Here is a 17,283-nt window from a genome sequence, read left to right as displayed (position 1 = left end):
AACGTGTAAAAATGGCAGTAAGCCTCAATAATTAGCTGCAACTACAACACTGTGAGAACAAGCTAAAATATTGGCAGGTCGAAAGTGCAGACACATTTTTATTTGCGGAGTCCAGTGCTGTCACAGAGACAGGTGAGATATCTTACTACACTTATCTCTCAGGGAGTAGGACAATTTTTTGTATACCCTCACATGAAAAATCACTTACAGCACCATACTTCACCTAATGTGTTTTAAGCAAGAAAAAGAAAGGCAAACTACTTAAGATTGTTTATTCCACCAAAAGTAACTTGAAAGAAAACATTAAATACATATACATACAGTGCAGGCTATTTGGAATGCAATAATATTTAATAATAATATTACAAAGATGAAATATGAACATAACAAAAAACTGAATACAGCTAGAAAATTATTAAAATGTTAAATTGTTTTTCACTATAAAAAGTATTTTCATTAATGTGCATTACTTTTCCAGGGCCTTGAAATCACAATTTTAAAATTTCCTAATATTTCCAGGTTTTATTATGACCGTTGGGACCTTGAATCAATAAACAAATCCAAATATTAATCCAAACATTAAAGTAAGTAGTTTCAGTTTTTTCAAATTGAGAGTTTTTGTAGAACTTACAGCATAACTCGAGCTGTTAACAAGACACGCAGAAATCAACTCTCGGAATTCTAAACGCAACAATGGTGACAATTAACAAACATACTTTTACATAAGAAAGTAAAAGCTGAACTAAATTGCTGCTATGCTAATTTATGCTGCTAAATTACAGTTGTATACTGTAGCTGTATAAATACTATCTAGCTGTTAATTTCAGCAACAGCAAGACACTTACATTTACATTTTTACATTTTATGCATTTGGCAGACGCTTTTATCCAAAGCAACTTACAGAGCACTTATTACAAGGACAATCCCCCTGGAGCAACCTGGAGTTAAGTGCCTTGCTCAAGGACACAATGGTGGTGGCTGTGGGGCTCGAACCAGCATCCTTCTGATTACCAGATTACCAGTTATGGTGATTAGACCACTACACCACCACCACTCCTTACTAATTTTACAGTAACTTGTTGGAAACCCTGCTGCCAGTTCTTTACTGTTTTTAACAGGAAAATCTTTAACAATGTGCGGACTGCAGCACGATGACGTGGTGGATTTCATCTACAACGTCACGGACATCCATTACGTAGTGGACTAATTCCATGTTTTAAACGTTCGGAGCCGCGATATACTGAATGTTTTAATGCAAACATTTTATTCAGCGTGTAATGTATGTTGTGTTATGTTTAAATAAAAAGGGAAAAAGTGCAATAATTATTGTATATCCTTATAATTTTTTAGATAATATTAGTATAATGTATTAATAACTTTTGAGCATTGGTATTTTAGTCTTTTAAAGAAAATGAGAGGTTGCAGAGTATTTGAAGTAAATTTGTTTGGTATGTATTATGACTATTAGGCTACATGTTTTTTTATTTTTTATTTGATCCAGTTGTGGGAACATATAGAGTCCTGTTTCTTCTTTAATTTGATTTGGGATAAAAATACTCTGTCAACGGCGATGACTGCTTCTTCACGTCTATGGAACAACATATCTAAGACAAGAGAGTAATTATACAGTTACAGATAGATATTTTCAGTCTCTAAACCTTACATAAAACAAAAAGGACAAATAAAAATGAGTAGGCAAGTAGATTTGTATTTCTAAAACGAATGCAACATATTGTTATTAAATATGACTTACTTGAGTTAACAAGAATAAAAAGAAGAAAACGTTGATCTTTATGTATCCTGCAATGGTCGATTATGATACGGCACAAGTAGAGCAGTTTCGTGGAGATAAAAAACAAAACACTGCATATATCCAGTATTTAAACACCAAACTTTGAAGCTGCCTGAGAGAAACAAACATTTATTATATGGATGAATTTATTAAACATTAAAGCTTATATAGACACAGATCTACTGGCAGTAATTCAATTACTAACATTTAGAGTTCCACTTATATAACCTGTCAACAAAATTAAGTATAGGATATATGCCGTACTTACAACACCAAATAACAAAATATTGTAAAGAGTATCTGATATAATATGTAGCTGTAGGCTTGCATATAAAAACAAAACATCCAGTACATCATGGAAATCGACTACGTAGTGGATTAAATCTACCACGTCATAGTGCTACAGTCTGCAGTCTCGAATGAAGCCGCATAGGTCTCATTTAACTCACATGTAACTAATGTTATATTTATATATTCTAAAATACTGTTTACTCATTTGATTAATCACGATTCGATCTATTTTTGACCAACACTAACGATTATCTACTCAAAATCATATTTCAAGATAGATGCATATGAATCGGCAGGATTACTAATCGATGCAAAACGAGTGAATCGTAACACCCCTAATTAACAGTTGGTGTGCTGCATCTTCTATGCATTTCAAATCACTTCCTCTGCATTTACACTTGGTCTTTTTATGATCGGATAGCTATCTGATCAGTAAAAATGCTTTAAGTGACCTCTTCTGGACAGTGGTATTAGAGGGACATGACCAGAATGTGCCCAGATTGAAGTGCAAGACAGAATGAGTGTTGATTCTTACTCTTTAGGTAGTCTGGTGTGAGGGTCTCTCCCTCTAGTATGTGTGTAGACAGGGCTTTATACACCTCGGAGTGCTCACCCAGGGGAAGGAAATTCAACAGATTCTGGTCAACAAGATCCGACTGAAAATACGAAAAAATAAATAAATAAAAACAAAACCCACGACATTAAGTCAACATCTCTCAGCCAGAATAGTGTTAATACTCACAGGTAGATGTTCCAATAAAGAGGTGACACTTTCTGAGACATAGATTATGTTGCCGTCTGTCATAATGGCCAGAAAGAAGCCATCTAGGGCCTAAAAAACGAAGCAATGCAGAATATCAATTTAGCTGGAGTTGGGAAGAATTCAGAATTTGGGACTTACATTGCAATCCTGCAGTTTGAGTTTTTACCAAATTCATACACAAGTATGGGGTTTTGCCAAGTGTGTATGTGTGTCAGTGAGAAAAAGTTCTCTCACCTCCAGCATCAGCTGTGTGAACTCCTCATTGCTAAGGAAGGGTGGCTTCCAGTCCTGACGTATTTCACTAGATTCAGACTGTGCAGCAATTTCTGATGGAGTGGAGAGAGGTAACAGGAGTTGAATGCAAAGTTTATGTTACAATTTATATGAATATGTGTATTTTTTAGGTGCTGACTGGTCCTCAAGTTTTTCCCAATTTTTGCATTTGAAAGGTTAATTTTAAATGGCCCAGCAATAGTTTTGGAGAACACATTTTCAATGTAGTATCAATAAATATGGTCCTAAAAACTACATGCTGTTTAAAATGTTTCAAGATTGATTATACGTGTCACTATACCTGTAAAATGTATTAATTTATTTTAGCTGCAAAATTATTTTAATGATCTGCCAATGTGTGAGGAAAAAAAGCAGTTTGGTGGTTTTACATGTTGTCAGGCAGCCTTTTCCTGTCTAGGTATGTGGTTCTTGGCTAGAACACAACAATAGTTAAAAAGTATGGTTTGCAAGTTTTAACTTGACTAAGAAACCTTGACACCTTGCAGCTTTGATTGAAACAAAAGTCTTTTTTCTACATATTTTACTGCACATTATATTTGCAGTTTAGTTTATATGCATTTTGACACATACATAATATACAGTACTTTGAGACTATGACTACGAATTATTTTGTGAAACTTCATTGATAAGCGTAAGCATGTCACAACACCAACCTTTATGCTTGCGCAGGAAGTCAATGCTCTTCTGTAGAATGGTAGACTTGTCCATCTTGCGGGTGTTGCCCGGCAACATGGTGCCCAGTTCCTTGATGAGCACATTGAACTGGTCCCGCCTCTTCTTCTCAGACTTGTTCCTAGAAACTCTGTAGGTGGAAAATTTCACAGAGGAAATCAGTCTTTGTCTTTAAAGGATTCATTGGCATTTTAGAAATTCTCAACTGACAAAGAGTATTCAATCTTTTAAAATCACTTCACACTCTTCAAAGTGATATTAGAAAGCAATCTCATCAAAGAAAGATCTAACTGCCAAAAGTGAGAGAAACCAATTCATGGTACTTTGATCATGTAAAGAAAATACATTCGTACATAAGCGGTCATAACTAGGTCAGACTTAACTTTCTATTTCTGGTGAGAAACCACTTTGGCTAAACTACCAAGATAATGACTCGTCTATACGACTCTCTAGACATCTAGGTGTCTATCTAGACAGGAGTATGCTAAATCATGTTTAAACCACTCTTGCATCAAGAAATGGAAATAAGGGGTTGGGGCTTCTAATAAGAATTTGGCTTGGAGAAAAAGAATATTCCAAGTGAGCAATTATGATCACAATCATTGTTTTGTAAGTCTAATCACCTTTTTGCTTTGTCCTTCTCATCTTCTTCCATCAACCCATCAAAAATACTGCTATCATCCCTGAAAACAGACCAATAGCAAAACAGGTTAGACCAGCTTAACCAATGTAAGCTCTACCCTGTCTGTTTAACTGGCCAATCAAAGCCAGCTTCCTTTCCCACCCATTTCAGAGTATGTGACCAAAACATCATTAATTGCGCACAACTCTTAGTATTCGAGGATCTGCAATCCTTCATTTCCTAATGAGGCAATATTAAATAATGACTTAACAACCCCATAATGTTTAATCATCAGTGTTGGGGAATAACTAAATGAAAGCATAAGACCAGGCTAATGTTCCAGATAAAAATCATTGAGGCCATGCTCCAAATCACTGAGATCACATTATTTCCCCATTCTGATGGTTGATGTGAACATTAACTGAAGCTCCTGACCCGTATCTGCATGACTTTATGCACTGCAGCCACACAATTGGCTGATTAGATAATCACATGGATGATTGTTGGTGCCAGACGGGCTGGTTTGATTATTTCTGTAACTGCTGATCGCCTAGGAATTTCAAACACAACAGTCTCTAGAATTTACTCTGAATGGAGCCAAAAACAAAAAACATCCAGTGAATGGCAGTTATGTGGATGGAAATGCCTTGTTGATGAGAGAGGTCAACAGAGAATGGCCAGACTGGTTCGAACTGACAAAGTCTATGGTAACTCAGATAACCGCTCTGTACAATTGTGGTGAGAAGAATAGCATCTCAGAATTTGGGTTGGCACTGTTTTAGCAGCACGAGGGGGACCTACACAATAGGTATAAGGTAGGTGGTTTAAATGTTGTGGCTGATCAGTGTACACACGCACGCACGCATATATAATTATACATAGTTATCTTTAAATATTTAAAAATTATATATATAAAACATTTTCAGATAATTAAAATGCATTACATTCCTGTAGCAGAATAGTTAATAATTGATAAGCCATACAAAAAGCGCCTTTAGAATACAATGTATTGTTTACTACCATATTATTGATCATAACTCAATCATTGGCATACAGTTCACAGCAATCCATTTCACAAGTGAATTTGTCAATCAGTTCGAGATTTATTATGAGGGCTTGTTTAAGAGCCCGTCAATGTACACCTGCGTCAGACGTCTCGGATGTGTTGCGTCATAAACATAAAATGTTTAGGTCACTGTGTCAAGTTAAATATAGTTTAATACTCAATATTTAAACACATCTTGAGATCCCTTAGTTCGCATTTGCGCTCCTTCGAGTGTTTTGAACGCAAGAACGTAACATATGTTTGTGTTGTTCTGCCTACTGATGTGTTTTCTTCACTGTATAAACTGCGCGTTGCTCATACAACTGAAATTTCACTTACTGCCCTTTGGAGTAAACAGGTGGAACTACAAGCTTGCATTTCTCAGGACTCTTCCTTATTATGGTTCGTGGGCATGCGATTAATTGCGTACATTTTTTTAACATGTTATTTTTTTGTAAAATTAATCGCACAGAATTAACGTGTTAAATCGACAGCCCTAGTGTGTGTGTGTGTGTGTGTGTGTGTGTGTGTGTATATATATATATATATGATCATCTGATAGTTACAAAGTATATATGAAAATATACCACACCCCTTTAATGCAATAAGCTACTTTTTGTTAGTAGCTTCAAATGTTTTGACATTTTTTTTTAAAAGCTTGCCTCACTGTTGTTGAACTACTTAAAGGTGCTGTAAGTGATTTTAGCAATCTGAAGCGTTCACGTGACTGAGCTGTTGAATTAGCCATGCCCCCTCAATCCAAAATCCTACCCTTCAAATATAATTTTGAGACTAAACCGAGCAGAATTGTTTTTTTCTGTGGCCGTCACATTCAAAAGTGGCACAATAGCACCTTCAAACATTCTGAATCAGCCTCAATGATCTGCTTCAAATACAACACTATGAGAACAAGCAAAATGATTGACAGGTAAAAAGTGTCAATGTCTGTGGTCCACAGACACATTTTTGTTTGCTGTTTTCAAAGTCTACAGCTGTCACAGTGAGATTTCTCAGGCACTCATTCCATTAAAATCTTTAAGGGGGGGTGGAATTTTTTTTGCATTCTTTTCCATGAAAAAAATCACTTGCATTACATTTAAGTAGCTTGTATTTAGTCAGTAGCTTCCCCAACACTGTGCATCATACCAGGCCATGCAATATTCAATGTGGTTAATAATTAAATAAAAGTGGCAATAGGTCAGTGATAGAGGTTGCAGTGAAGACCTGTAGGGTTGCTGTGTGTTTAAATTTATATTTAGAATCACAGTGCTCTCTGACTCAGCAGCAAGCCTTTCACAGCACAGCAAGAAAGAGAGATCAGCTGGTCATGGCAGCTGATCTGAGAACAGATTGTGCTGGCAGTGCCTGGGATTTGATTTTGAAGGACTGGCATCATGGTTGCTTCTCAGGTCACCATTGGTCTGTAACATACACCTGACCATAGAGTGCATCAAAACAGCTCTCTACAACCATGGTTCTCAGCTGGTTTTGCTTTTGGACCAAGATTCTACACTGAACATAAAGTGGTGAACCCAAACTAAAATACTAGTATTACAATTGTTTCTTGTACAAAAGTAAACAAAAATGTCCATCAAATCAAAAATACATGTATTAATATTATGGTTTTGATGTGGGCATGTCACGCAAACTATCGCGACCTCTGTGGAACACAAATGCAGATGTTAGGCAGAATGACAGCAATCAATTGCCTTTCACTTTCATTGTATGGAAAAGAGACGCAATGCAAGTGAATGGTGACTGAGGATATCCATAAAACTATCCGTTCTAACATCATATTTTGTGTTTCACGGAAGAAAGTCATTTAGGTTTTAAACAAAATCAGGGTGAGTAGATGAGACTTTTCATTTTTGAGTCAACAATCCCTTTAAGGTCATTACTGCATTGACAGTCACACAGTCTTTTCTAGCCTTGAGAATAATTGGTCTTTCACACAGAAAGTACAAGTGTGTCTGTCAATGTAACCGGAGAGATCAGCATGACCTTAAAATAATTGTGCAGAAAGAGTGATGTGGACACACGAGTGCATGTGATACTACTGATACAAGTCTAACGTTTGAGTTTGAGTATGTATTTGCAAAGTTAAAAGATTAATGAGTACATATAACAGGCTGGGAAATTAAATGAATGTGCATTTTGCTTGTCACTGGGTGTCCATTACCAGCATTTTTACATAAACAATCTAGAGTTTGCCCCATTTGCATCAAAGTTAGTGTTAGTAAATAAGAAAGCACTGCTCTGAAATGGTCACATTATATGCTGGATTTAAATGCTGCGAATGTAAATTTCTATCTGTGAGTTTAGAAATACAACTGACATCAACTGATTTGGCTGGCTAATAAAAATATATTTTAATATACTCTCTAAAATTGAACCTGCTTGAAGAGGTAGTATCAGGCAACATAATTTAAACATTACAATTAAGAGAAAGAGAGTTTAAAATAGCCAATGTTTAAACCACCTCTTTTACACATTTCGAGTTCACATCGGGGATAAAAAAATTTGCAACAAAAATGGGTGAATCCAGATTATGGGTTTGATAAATCCAACAAAATCTTATGAAAACATAATAAATGGCAAATCTCAAGATACCGTATGACTTGGCTTGTGCAAACAGGTACAACCTTTATTCTATAGAAACTAAAAAAACTATAAGAATTTAAAATCGACACAAAACAGGCATTACTTTTTAGCTAGCTTTTAATCAAACACTATTTTATAAAAGGTAACATCTGTAAGCAAATCTGGTAACTCATTCCACATTTATTTATGCAGTATTATGACTGATGCATTATCCTGTAATATAACCTCTACTATAATTCCCTCATCTCGTTTCAAAGCACGTTTTGTTTTTCTTTCTTCCATTGTACAAAAAAGTTATTTTCCTATTACCAGCATGGTTATGTTTATGGTCTGGTTTAAACTTTTTGGTTAGGTTTGGGTTAGGAGTGAGTTAAATTTAAAAAATCGTTTGTTGATTTATTCAATTTCTCTACGAGTCGAATGTTTTAGAATGAGATTTTATAGGAAAAAAATAGGATTTTTTTTATTGCTAAACAAAATGGGCAAATTATGTGTGTCAATGTCTTTAATCAATTAACATAATTTTATCTTTAACATGACATGAATCTAGTAAATGTTTGTCTGTCTCAGAGCTATAAAAGCACCATATTACGTAGAAATTACAAATGACTGCTTTGGTCGCATTTTAAGGGACGCAGGCAAGTGTCATTTACCGCAAAATGCGTCACTGGATCTTCCACTACAGCCTTGTGCGTGACATGGTGCCAGCATAAGAGTGTGTGTACTGGATCACGACACTGAATGACCCCATTCCACACCTGCCTTTAAGCTTAAACTTGGTGTATTTATATGGACCCTCAGCACAGTTATGAGACTCACTTTGACACACTCATGCACAATACACATTTTCTATGGCATTAAAGTGAGAACAGAAGGATGTAATTGTTGTGAAGCCACACAAACATGACCATTAGTCATGCCACACTCAGACTGTGGTACTTTCTTCTGTTATCTGCAGGGCACATGATCTAACGGTCTATAACGACTCACTTGTTTTGATCATGCAAAACAGCACTAATATGAACAATTAGATGTAGCTAAATGAGTCTTTCCCTAAAGACCTCTCAAGTGACATTTATCCAAATGAAAACAATGCAATACTTGTGTTACAAAGCTGCTCTCTCCGACACACACATAGTGGATGTGCAGACACTGTGAATAACTAATTATTAACTTTAACAGTGTTTGTGTTGTGTGTGAGAGAGAGAGAGACGGAGTACGAAGAGATAGAATGGTCTTTGTCACTATACTGCTATCTTTCTTTCCTCTTTAATGCAAACACGCACACATTGCCACCACAACAATGTAATAAAGATGTCTATTGATTCCGGAAATCTTGTTTCTGAGGGCAATAATGATCACAAACTAGACAGCATACACTGAAGCACAATGTGTCCTGAGTGAACACTTGATGAGGTGTTATTGTGTAAATGTAAAGTATGGTAAGGAATGGTAAAAGTAGAGCACACCTTGGAGTCTGGAAAAAATGTGCAACAAGTGACATATTTTACAATAAACATTGATGAGTGTGTTTACATTTACAACAAAATGCTGATAACTTTTATGTTGAATTAATTTTGAAATATTTTTTATATTTTTTTTTGCCAGAAAGTGTTTACATGCTAAGCGAAATTGGGGTAATGGGTAAAAACCTAGGGGTGTTGATCGTTTTTGCTTAATGACCGTACCTCAATAAAAGAACGCTGTTTAAAGCATTTACATGAACCTACATTTTGTTGGGATTTTAAGCATAATCAGTCTAAGATTGTGCATGTAAACACTATTAAAACACATGTCAGAAGTGATGCCCACACTGCACACTTGTCTGTTTGCACATATAAAAGCAGCCCAGAATTGTTAAGCACACACTTGGCCTAGATATAATCAATGAAATGTTTATCAGTGGATATCAAAGATGTGGACTTGAGACTCCCGTCTTAAACTCAGGTTAAAAAATTGACGTCTTGTTGCTTTACGTGGCTAATGTTTGAATATATAAGAGTAAATTTTGCCAATCACAATTACTTGTGAGTTGACTCAAATTTGAGGTAATGTCTCACGGGTCATTCCATCACAGACAGAGCTTCGTCCAAATTGCTGTCAGATGGTCGCTGGGTACAGAGATTTGGAAAGTTCCAAATATGTGTGTGTGAGGGGCAACAAGAAACGTCATGTCAGAACAAGTTAGTTCAGCATGACAGCTTCATAATGCAGTTGATTTTAGGGTACAAAAAAAGTTAGGCTAATCCTAATTATATATCCACAAATTTTTCCTTAATTTCTAAAGATTTTCTTCAGTCATATATATATATATATATATTATTAGTAATATTTGAACTTGTGTTCAGATCTTGAAATAACTTGACTTGATATCCCGAAACATGATGCAAGATCTGACTTTGATTTGCAAACTATGACTTGGCCAATGTCTGTCAGATATGTGTTGATATAGTGTGACATTATTCATTCTTTAAAAAAGAAGAAGCAGTGAAACAATTTTAAAATATGATTAATGTTTTAAAAACTTGTGTCCAACCAAATAAAATGAATGTGATGCACATTAAGTACATACATAAACTAAAAACGAACAATACTTTTACAGCATTTATTCATCTTAGACAATGTTATTTTCAACATATACTAAAACATTTTTTTAAATCAAAAGTTGAATTTGTTAACATTAGTTAATACACTATGAACTAACAAAGAATAATTTTATTTTTATTAACTAACATTAACAAATATTAATAAAAAAATTATATAAATATACTATTATTTTAAAATATACTATGCTTTCAGCCATGTAGTGTAAGAATTTTCAAAGTGTATTATCACCTCAAATGGAGCACTTAATGTTTTTTTACTACATGGAAGCATACGTTGTTTAACAGCTGATGGAAGTGACGTTTCAAACGCACATTATGTGTTACCGCCAGCTTTAGCAGGTTAGCCAACATCAGTTCAACCAAAGTAATTCTAGCTTTACACTTGTATCTTAACATACATATTCACATAGCTAGCTTGGGGTGATGTTAAAGCATTCAACTCACATTTGTAAGGTGCTGTATCTACTGAAGCTTTGCCAGCTGCTACATTCTTCATTATTTACAACTGTTTTGTCAGACCAGCAGTGCAGCCAGGTAACTCCACACCTTCCGCCATCTATGGCAAGCCACGTGCGCCAAGTGCATGAAGTGTCTAAAATTCCACAATCCGCTTTGACGGTTGAAAAAGTGCATCATCCGGGTACTTTAGAAGAACACTTCTTTTTGCTGCATTTTCAGTGTAATCGTACTACTCGCACTACAAAATAGCATAGAATAGTGCAGAAATGTGCGGTTTGGGATGCACCTTTACTGTTAATTGTTTTTTTCATGATATCTAATGCAATAACTAATGTTACCGAATGGAACCTTATTGTAAAGTGTTACCAAGTAGTATTATGAAACTTAAATATTTACTATTATTGTCAAATAGAGTATAAAGTTTGTTTATGAAAAAAAAAGATTATTAAAATCAAATGCAAATAGCTGTTCTAATTGGCATAAATCTGTATCAGTTTTTTAACAGTTGGTCACTGTACACATGCAAAAGTACTGTTTGCTAGTGTAATCCTAAAAGTTGGCAAAATAAACCATAAGCGGATATAGACATTTAAAATGTATAGTCTTTCTCTTCTGGGAAAAACAATGCAAAAATATTTATGACTTTTCTGGCACTAGACAGATTTTTGACTAATCAAAGGCTCTCTAGAATGGGAAATATTCCTCCCAATAATAACCTGCAAATGACAAGATGGAAACAAATCATGGTTTATGGTTGTGACATAACTAGCCTATCAGCTATTAAATAACGTCCTGTTTCAATAGGAAATATGTTAACCCTGGAAAGAAGACTGCACTCATCAAGCAATTTTCATGGGGTCTATAAGAAGCTGTGTCAAGTTAAAAAGACAACTTCTACTCTAAATGTTTTAGAATGCAACTGAACGTGTCCTGTGTGAATGGCCACTTAAAGTTGATGTAAGTTTCAGATATGAGAAACTAACAGGACTCTTCAAGAGATCTAAACTTTTTAAGAAGGTACTGTAAGAAAACCCAGATTGTGCAAGCACCATATGGTGATGATTTTAAGTCCTCGTTCTCGACTGTAGGTGCTGTCTCCAGTTACTTCACCTGGAAACCTTTGAGAGAGGAAAGCGGAGATGTAGCTCTGTTCAGTGTGGCAGTAATCCAGGGATTGATTAGCCAGAAAAATTCCACGCCGCTGCCATACAATGGCCCATATCACTGTCACTCAACAGGCCCGACCAGTTAGAAAGAAGCCAGGCGTAATGAGGCCAGTCAGGATGGGCATGTTTAATTTCATACAATTCACTGTTGTCGCTATAGCAACTGGCCATGGGTGTGTCATATTTGCATGTTAGAAAAAAGGATAGCTGTTTATGATCATAGATAATAAGACTGTTTAATATGAACAGTCTGTCTCCACCGTTACTGTAACCATGGTTACGTTGTCGAGCAAAAGATGCTTTTATGGAGGCGGAGGACAAGAACACTCTTGTTTCTCAGTGACAGTTGGTTACAAATAAACTGAAGATCATTTAGCAAAACATGTCTCTGAAAAAAATGTGGAGATGTTTATAACCTATTTGACTGCTGCATTGTATTCTAATATTTAGCAGAGCTTGTGGCCATTATTAATAGATGGGGACAATTGAGGACTCACCGATCTATGCTGGAGGTCATTTTTGTAGTGTGTTCAGGGTCGCAGTTGTAGAGAGTGGACCTTTAAGTATGAGGTAGACATGTGTACATTAACCTGGGTAACAAAACAAAAAAAGAGCAAAAGCACCCCAGAATTTAATTCATGCAATAATAAATGCATTTGTTTAAAGAGATACAGTAGTTCTCCCAAGAGTTCTGTCATCATTTATTTACACTCTACCATGGAACACACTTTTAGCCTCAGTCCCCATTCATTGTTGCTGCATGGGGGAAAAAACTGTTTAAATGAAAGTGAATGGTGACTAAGGCTAACATTCTGCAGGCAATAATTTTTTGTGTTGCACTGAAAAAAGTCATACAAGTTTGAAACGGCATGAGGTGAGTAAATTATGTCAGAATATTAATGTTTGGGTGAACTATCCCTTTAAAATGTCAGTTATAATGAAATATTGGCAACTGTTTCACTTATTATTTTTTAAATATAGTAGGCAGTATAGAGTAAATACTGCACAGTATTACTTTAGTAAGCTCGCATTCCATTTTGAACATAGCCAATGTCTTTTTCCTCCTTTGTGTACTTTCCAGCATTTACACTTCTGCTCTAGCTTTAATACTGTGGTTTATGATATTCAATATTGAGAAACGTCTAATATTGTTGACTCCTGTATGATAAATTGATGGTCCTTTTCCTCATTTGTAAGTTGCAATGGAAAAAAGTGTCTGCAAAATTATTAAATGTAAATATAATTAAAAAAGCTGCATGAGGAAACAACACCACTCAATGATCTGTTCAATAGCAAACTTACCTCCAGCCATGCTTGCTCTAAGGAAGGAAGAGGAGCTTGCCACAGGATGTAGGGTAAGGGCAGTCAGCGGGCAAGATAGAAGGCGTGTGTGAATATAGATGATTTTGAGTATAGGGTCTCTGAGAGGACCTGAAGATCAAGGTTTAAAATTCTGCTGTGGGTCCCTGTGGGGTGTGGGTGCTTTCCGTCGAGTGTGAGACTGGAGGTACCACATGTTAGCACTAGCCATGCACTTCCTAAGAAAAACAGAACGAGGGGACTGGTTATCAATGTCCTGTATGTAGGACTTCACATTTTACATAATTTCTATGCATGTGGGTCAGGGACATGCCAAGCTCAATTTGGTGACTTAAAAGGCTTCTTTCTGACCTAATGAACTTTCACAGACGTGACCTAAGCTTGAGAAAGGTCACAGCCCTGAGGTTAACCTATTATCATGGAGAGCAAAAGGAAGAATTGTAATTTTGTAGAGATCAAAAAACAAATCAAACCACCTTATAGATTATATATGTCTTCAAAGTAGCCCCCCTTTATTTTGTTGCCCTAATACCACAGTTTGAAAGATTTTCCAAAAGAACGTATTGCATAAAGTGCATTGTTACTAAAACAAATATTTTTGTCATTCACATATTTCGGCTATTAAATTAATAGCCCACAAAACAAATTCACAGACACCGTAGATGTCAGCATTTCTGTGGATTTGGAATGTGGAGCTTATATAATATATATATATATATATATATATACATACACACACACACACACTTTGGAACTCCTTCAATCCAATTTAATAAAACAATGAACATTAGTCAGCGATGCTGATGTTCTGTAAAATTATTATTGTATCATTAATAACATTTGATTTAACATCAAGGCTTTTTTAACATATCCATATATAATTTTTGTTAATATTATTATTAACTTCATTGTAGCATTTGATAATTTTAGTGAGCACGACACCGAACTGATGCGAAGCATGTGAAGTGGAGCGCCCGTCTAGGTGCGTTTTTGGCGCGAGCATCTGCCACTGACTCGGCACTATCTGCACAACAGATGACACGAAACAATTAATGTATAGTGAAAATTCAAATGAAGAACGTGATGGATATATTAATTTGGAACTATATCAGATTGCATGGGTATTTTTTAGCCCAGAGCCAGAGTTGGAACTAGTGATGGAGATGAGAGATATAACAGGTGTTTAAGTGTTTCTCTTCAACATTACACAAAGTATTGTTGTAATTTCTCCCTTTCTTGCAAATGTGCTGCATTATGATAAATGAGGGAGCGCCAAGATATGAAAGGCATTTGCTGTCACGTGCTTGCAATGTTAACAGCTTTGTTGATTATAAATAGGAATGATAGTTTTATCAAGTCGCTCTCTTACGGACACATGTTGAATTAACAGGTTTACATCTGTAACATCTTAAGTTCAGTATCTATATGACAAAGCACTTTTTCACTTTGCACGCTCACACACATGACACTACTGACAGCTGCCTGAGAGCGAGAGAGCGAGTGACAGAACTGATTTATTTGCGCAGCTTCTGGAATTTCAGTTTGATACAAAAACAAGTTTATTGATTTGTTCATCTGTATCTTTGGTTTACTAATATAGAGACTAATTTGCAGCTGCACTGTAAAGTGAATAGAAGTGTGCGTAAATTGCGTAAATTATTACAATCGTGCGCAATAGCTGCAATCCCTTCACCGAATTACAGACTTTGCAAACTGTTTTATATTAAAATAATAAGTTGACCATTTTTCCATCCTTTATAATTTCATTATACAAAAAAAAAAAAGAAAAAAAAAAACATTACTCTGCAATTTTCTATTCTTGTAATATACTTCAAGGTGGGCCAAATCAAAGGTCATCCTAGAGTTGCCCTAGTTTGGGCATCTCCATTCTAGAGACTGTTGTGCGTGAAAATCCCAGGATATATTTGAAATACTCAAACCAGCCCATCTGGCACCAACAATCATGACATTAGATGTTAGATGTAGTCTTAGATGTTTCACAAAAACATCTGTCTTTAGATGGTTATTTTAACAATCATGACATGGTCCAAATCACTGAGATCAAAAAATGTTCCCCATTCTGTTGGTTGATGTGAACATTAACTGAAGATCCTGACCCGTAACCTGCATGATTTTATGCATTACACTGCTGATACACAATTGGCTGATTAGATAATCACATGGATGATTGTTGGTGCCAGACGGGGTGGTTTGAGTAACTGCTGATCTCCTGGGATTTTCACACACAACAGTCTCTAGAATTTACTCTGAATGTTTCTAAAAACAAAAAACATCCAGTGAGTGGAAGTTCTGCGGATGGAAATGCCTTGTTGATGAGAGAGGTCAACAGAGAATGGCCAGACTGTTTTGAACTGACAAAGTCTATTGTAACTCAGATATCCACTCTGTAAATTTGTGGTGAGAAGAATATCATCTCAGAATGCTATTCTGAGATGCGGGTTGGCACGGTTTTGGTGGCACGAGGGGGACCAACACAATATTATGTAGGTGGTTTTAATGTTGTGTCTAATCGGTGTAATAACACACCCATCTCATTGGCCCCTCTCCACTGTTTGGATGTGAGAGAACTCAATAGATAGATGTGTTTACTGCTGGAATCTTCTAAACCAACTCATCAGTTCACTATGGGTGCGTCTCATCTTGCTTCTCCGAGCTCCTTGTGTCGTAAATCAGTATATCGTGAACACGAATTCGGACACTGGCAAGGGTGTTCGTCCACTAAAAATTGGGACACTTATGACTCAATCACCTGTGACACAATAACGAGGTCCCACATTCAAGCGCAGCAGTTGATTATCAACAACATTTTTAGGTAGTGAATGTTTCAGTGCACTGATTTGATTTTGCAATTGGGACAGCCCTAGAAATGGCAGACTCCTTGGTCAGAGACCTGACTACTGAAATAGGAAGCTGATTGAGACGCATCCAATGGTACCCCTGAGATTGTGTGGGTGTGTGGGGTGTGTATCTGTGTGTGATTGAATGATTTCCCTGCATTAAATATAGGCTTTTAGGTTTGTAGTTCAAATGCAAGTTGTGACATTAAACTGGGTTAAAATTGGCAGTACAAACAGTTGCAGTGTTTTTGCTGCATGTCTCAGTGTGTGCATCTAAGCCATGGCTAGTTTTAAATGTCGACCGCGGTTGCTTATAGACCGATTGCCATGGTAACGGTGGTGCAGTCATCCCCACTCCCGCCCTGTGTGAGCGTTTGACACTCAACAACAGACGCAATCCCAGCTTTCCTCTGGAGTGGTACTTTTGCTTTGTCACTATCATCACCGTTTCACTCGCCACACCCATATCAACATGCTTGTGAAAGCTCTCAGTATGAAAGCTTTCTGTTTGATGTAGAGTCAGCTATGGAAACATTTTACATGATATATTTACAGTTTGTGGATCAGTATGTTTTGTGCACACTGTCAATATTCAGCCTTAATAGCGAGAGAGAGAGGTGCTTCCAAGCATCCTTAAATGTCATCTAGGTTTTATTATGTTACTGTGCAATTTTCTCTAGGCTAGTCGATTAGTCTTCCAAAAACCTGCTAGTCGACTGGTGGGGTTGACAACTGTTAGTTTATCTGCTTTCATATTTTTCTTATATGCAGTACTCTGCAAAAGTCTTAGATGT

At 36.2% G+C, this 17,283-nt stretch overlaps 1 protein-coding gene across 1 annotated transcript in view; it reads right to left on the bottom strand.

The window, feature by feature from the left end:
• The window catches only part of clocka (clock circadian regulator a), a 90,097-nt gene that overhangs the window by 20,480 nt on the left and 52,334 nt on the right, over nt 1-17,283 (bottom strand). The window contains exons 4-10 of the mRNA XM_052098754.1: nt 13,614-13,849; nt 12,809-12,901; nt 4,436-4,495; nt 3,794-3,942; nt 3,081-3,172; nt 2,826-2,915; nt 2,619-2,739 (exon numbers count right to left, since the gene is read on the bottom strand). Coding sequence (XP_051954714.1) covers nt 2,619-2,739; nt 2,826-2,915; nt 3,081-3,172; nt 3,794-3,942; nt 4,436-4,495; nt 12,809-12,828 — 532 coding nt within the window. The 5' untranslated portion in view covers nt 12,829-12,901; nt 13,614-13,849. The remainder of the gene's footprint in view (nt 1-2,618; nt 2,740-2,825; nt 2,916-3,080; nt 3,173-3,793; nt 3,943-4,435; nt 4,496-12,808; nt 12,902-13,613; nt 13,850-17,283) is intronic.

Source organism: Xyrauchen texanus, chromosome 30 (genome assembly GCF_025860055.1).
Source record: "Xyrauchen texanus isolate HMW12.3.18 chromosome 30, RBS_HiC_50CHRs, whole genome shotgun sequence".
Classification (NCBI taxonomy): domain Eukaryota; kingdom Metazoa; phylum Chordata; class Actinopteri; order Cypriniformes; family Catostomidae; genus Xyrauchen; species Xyrauchen texanus.
This window is presented reverse-complemented; position numbering and strand designations above follow the sequence as displayed.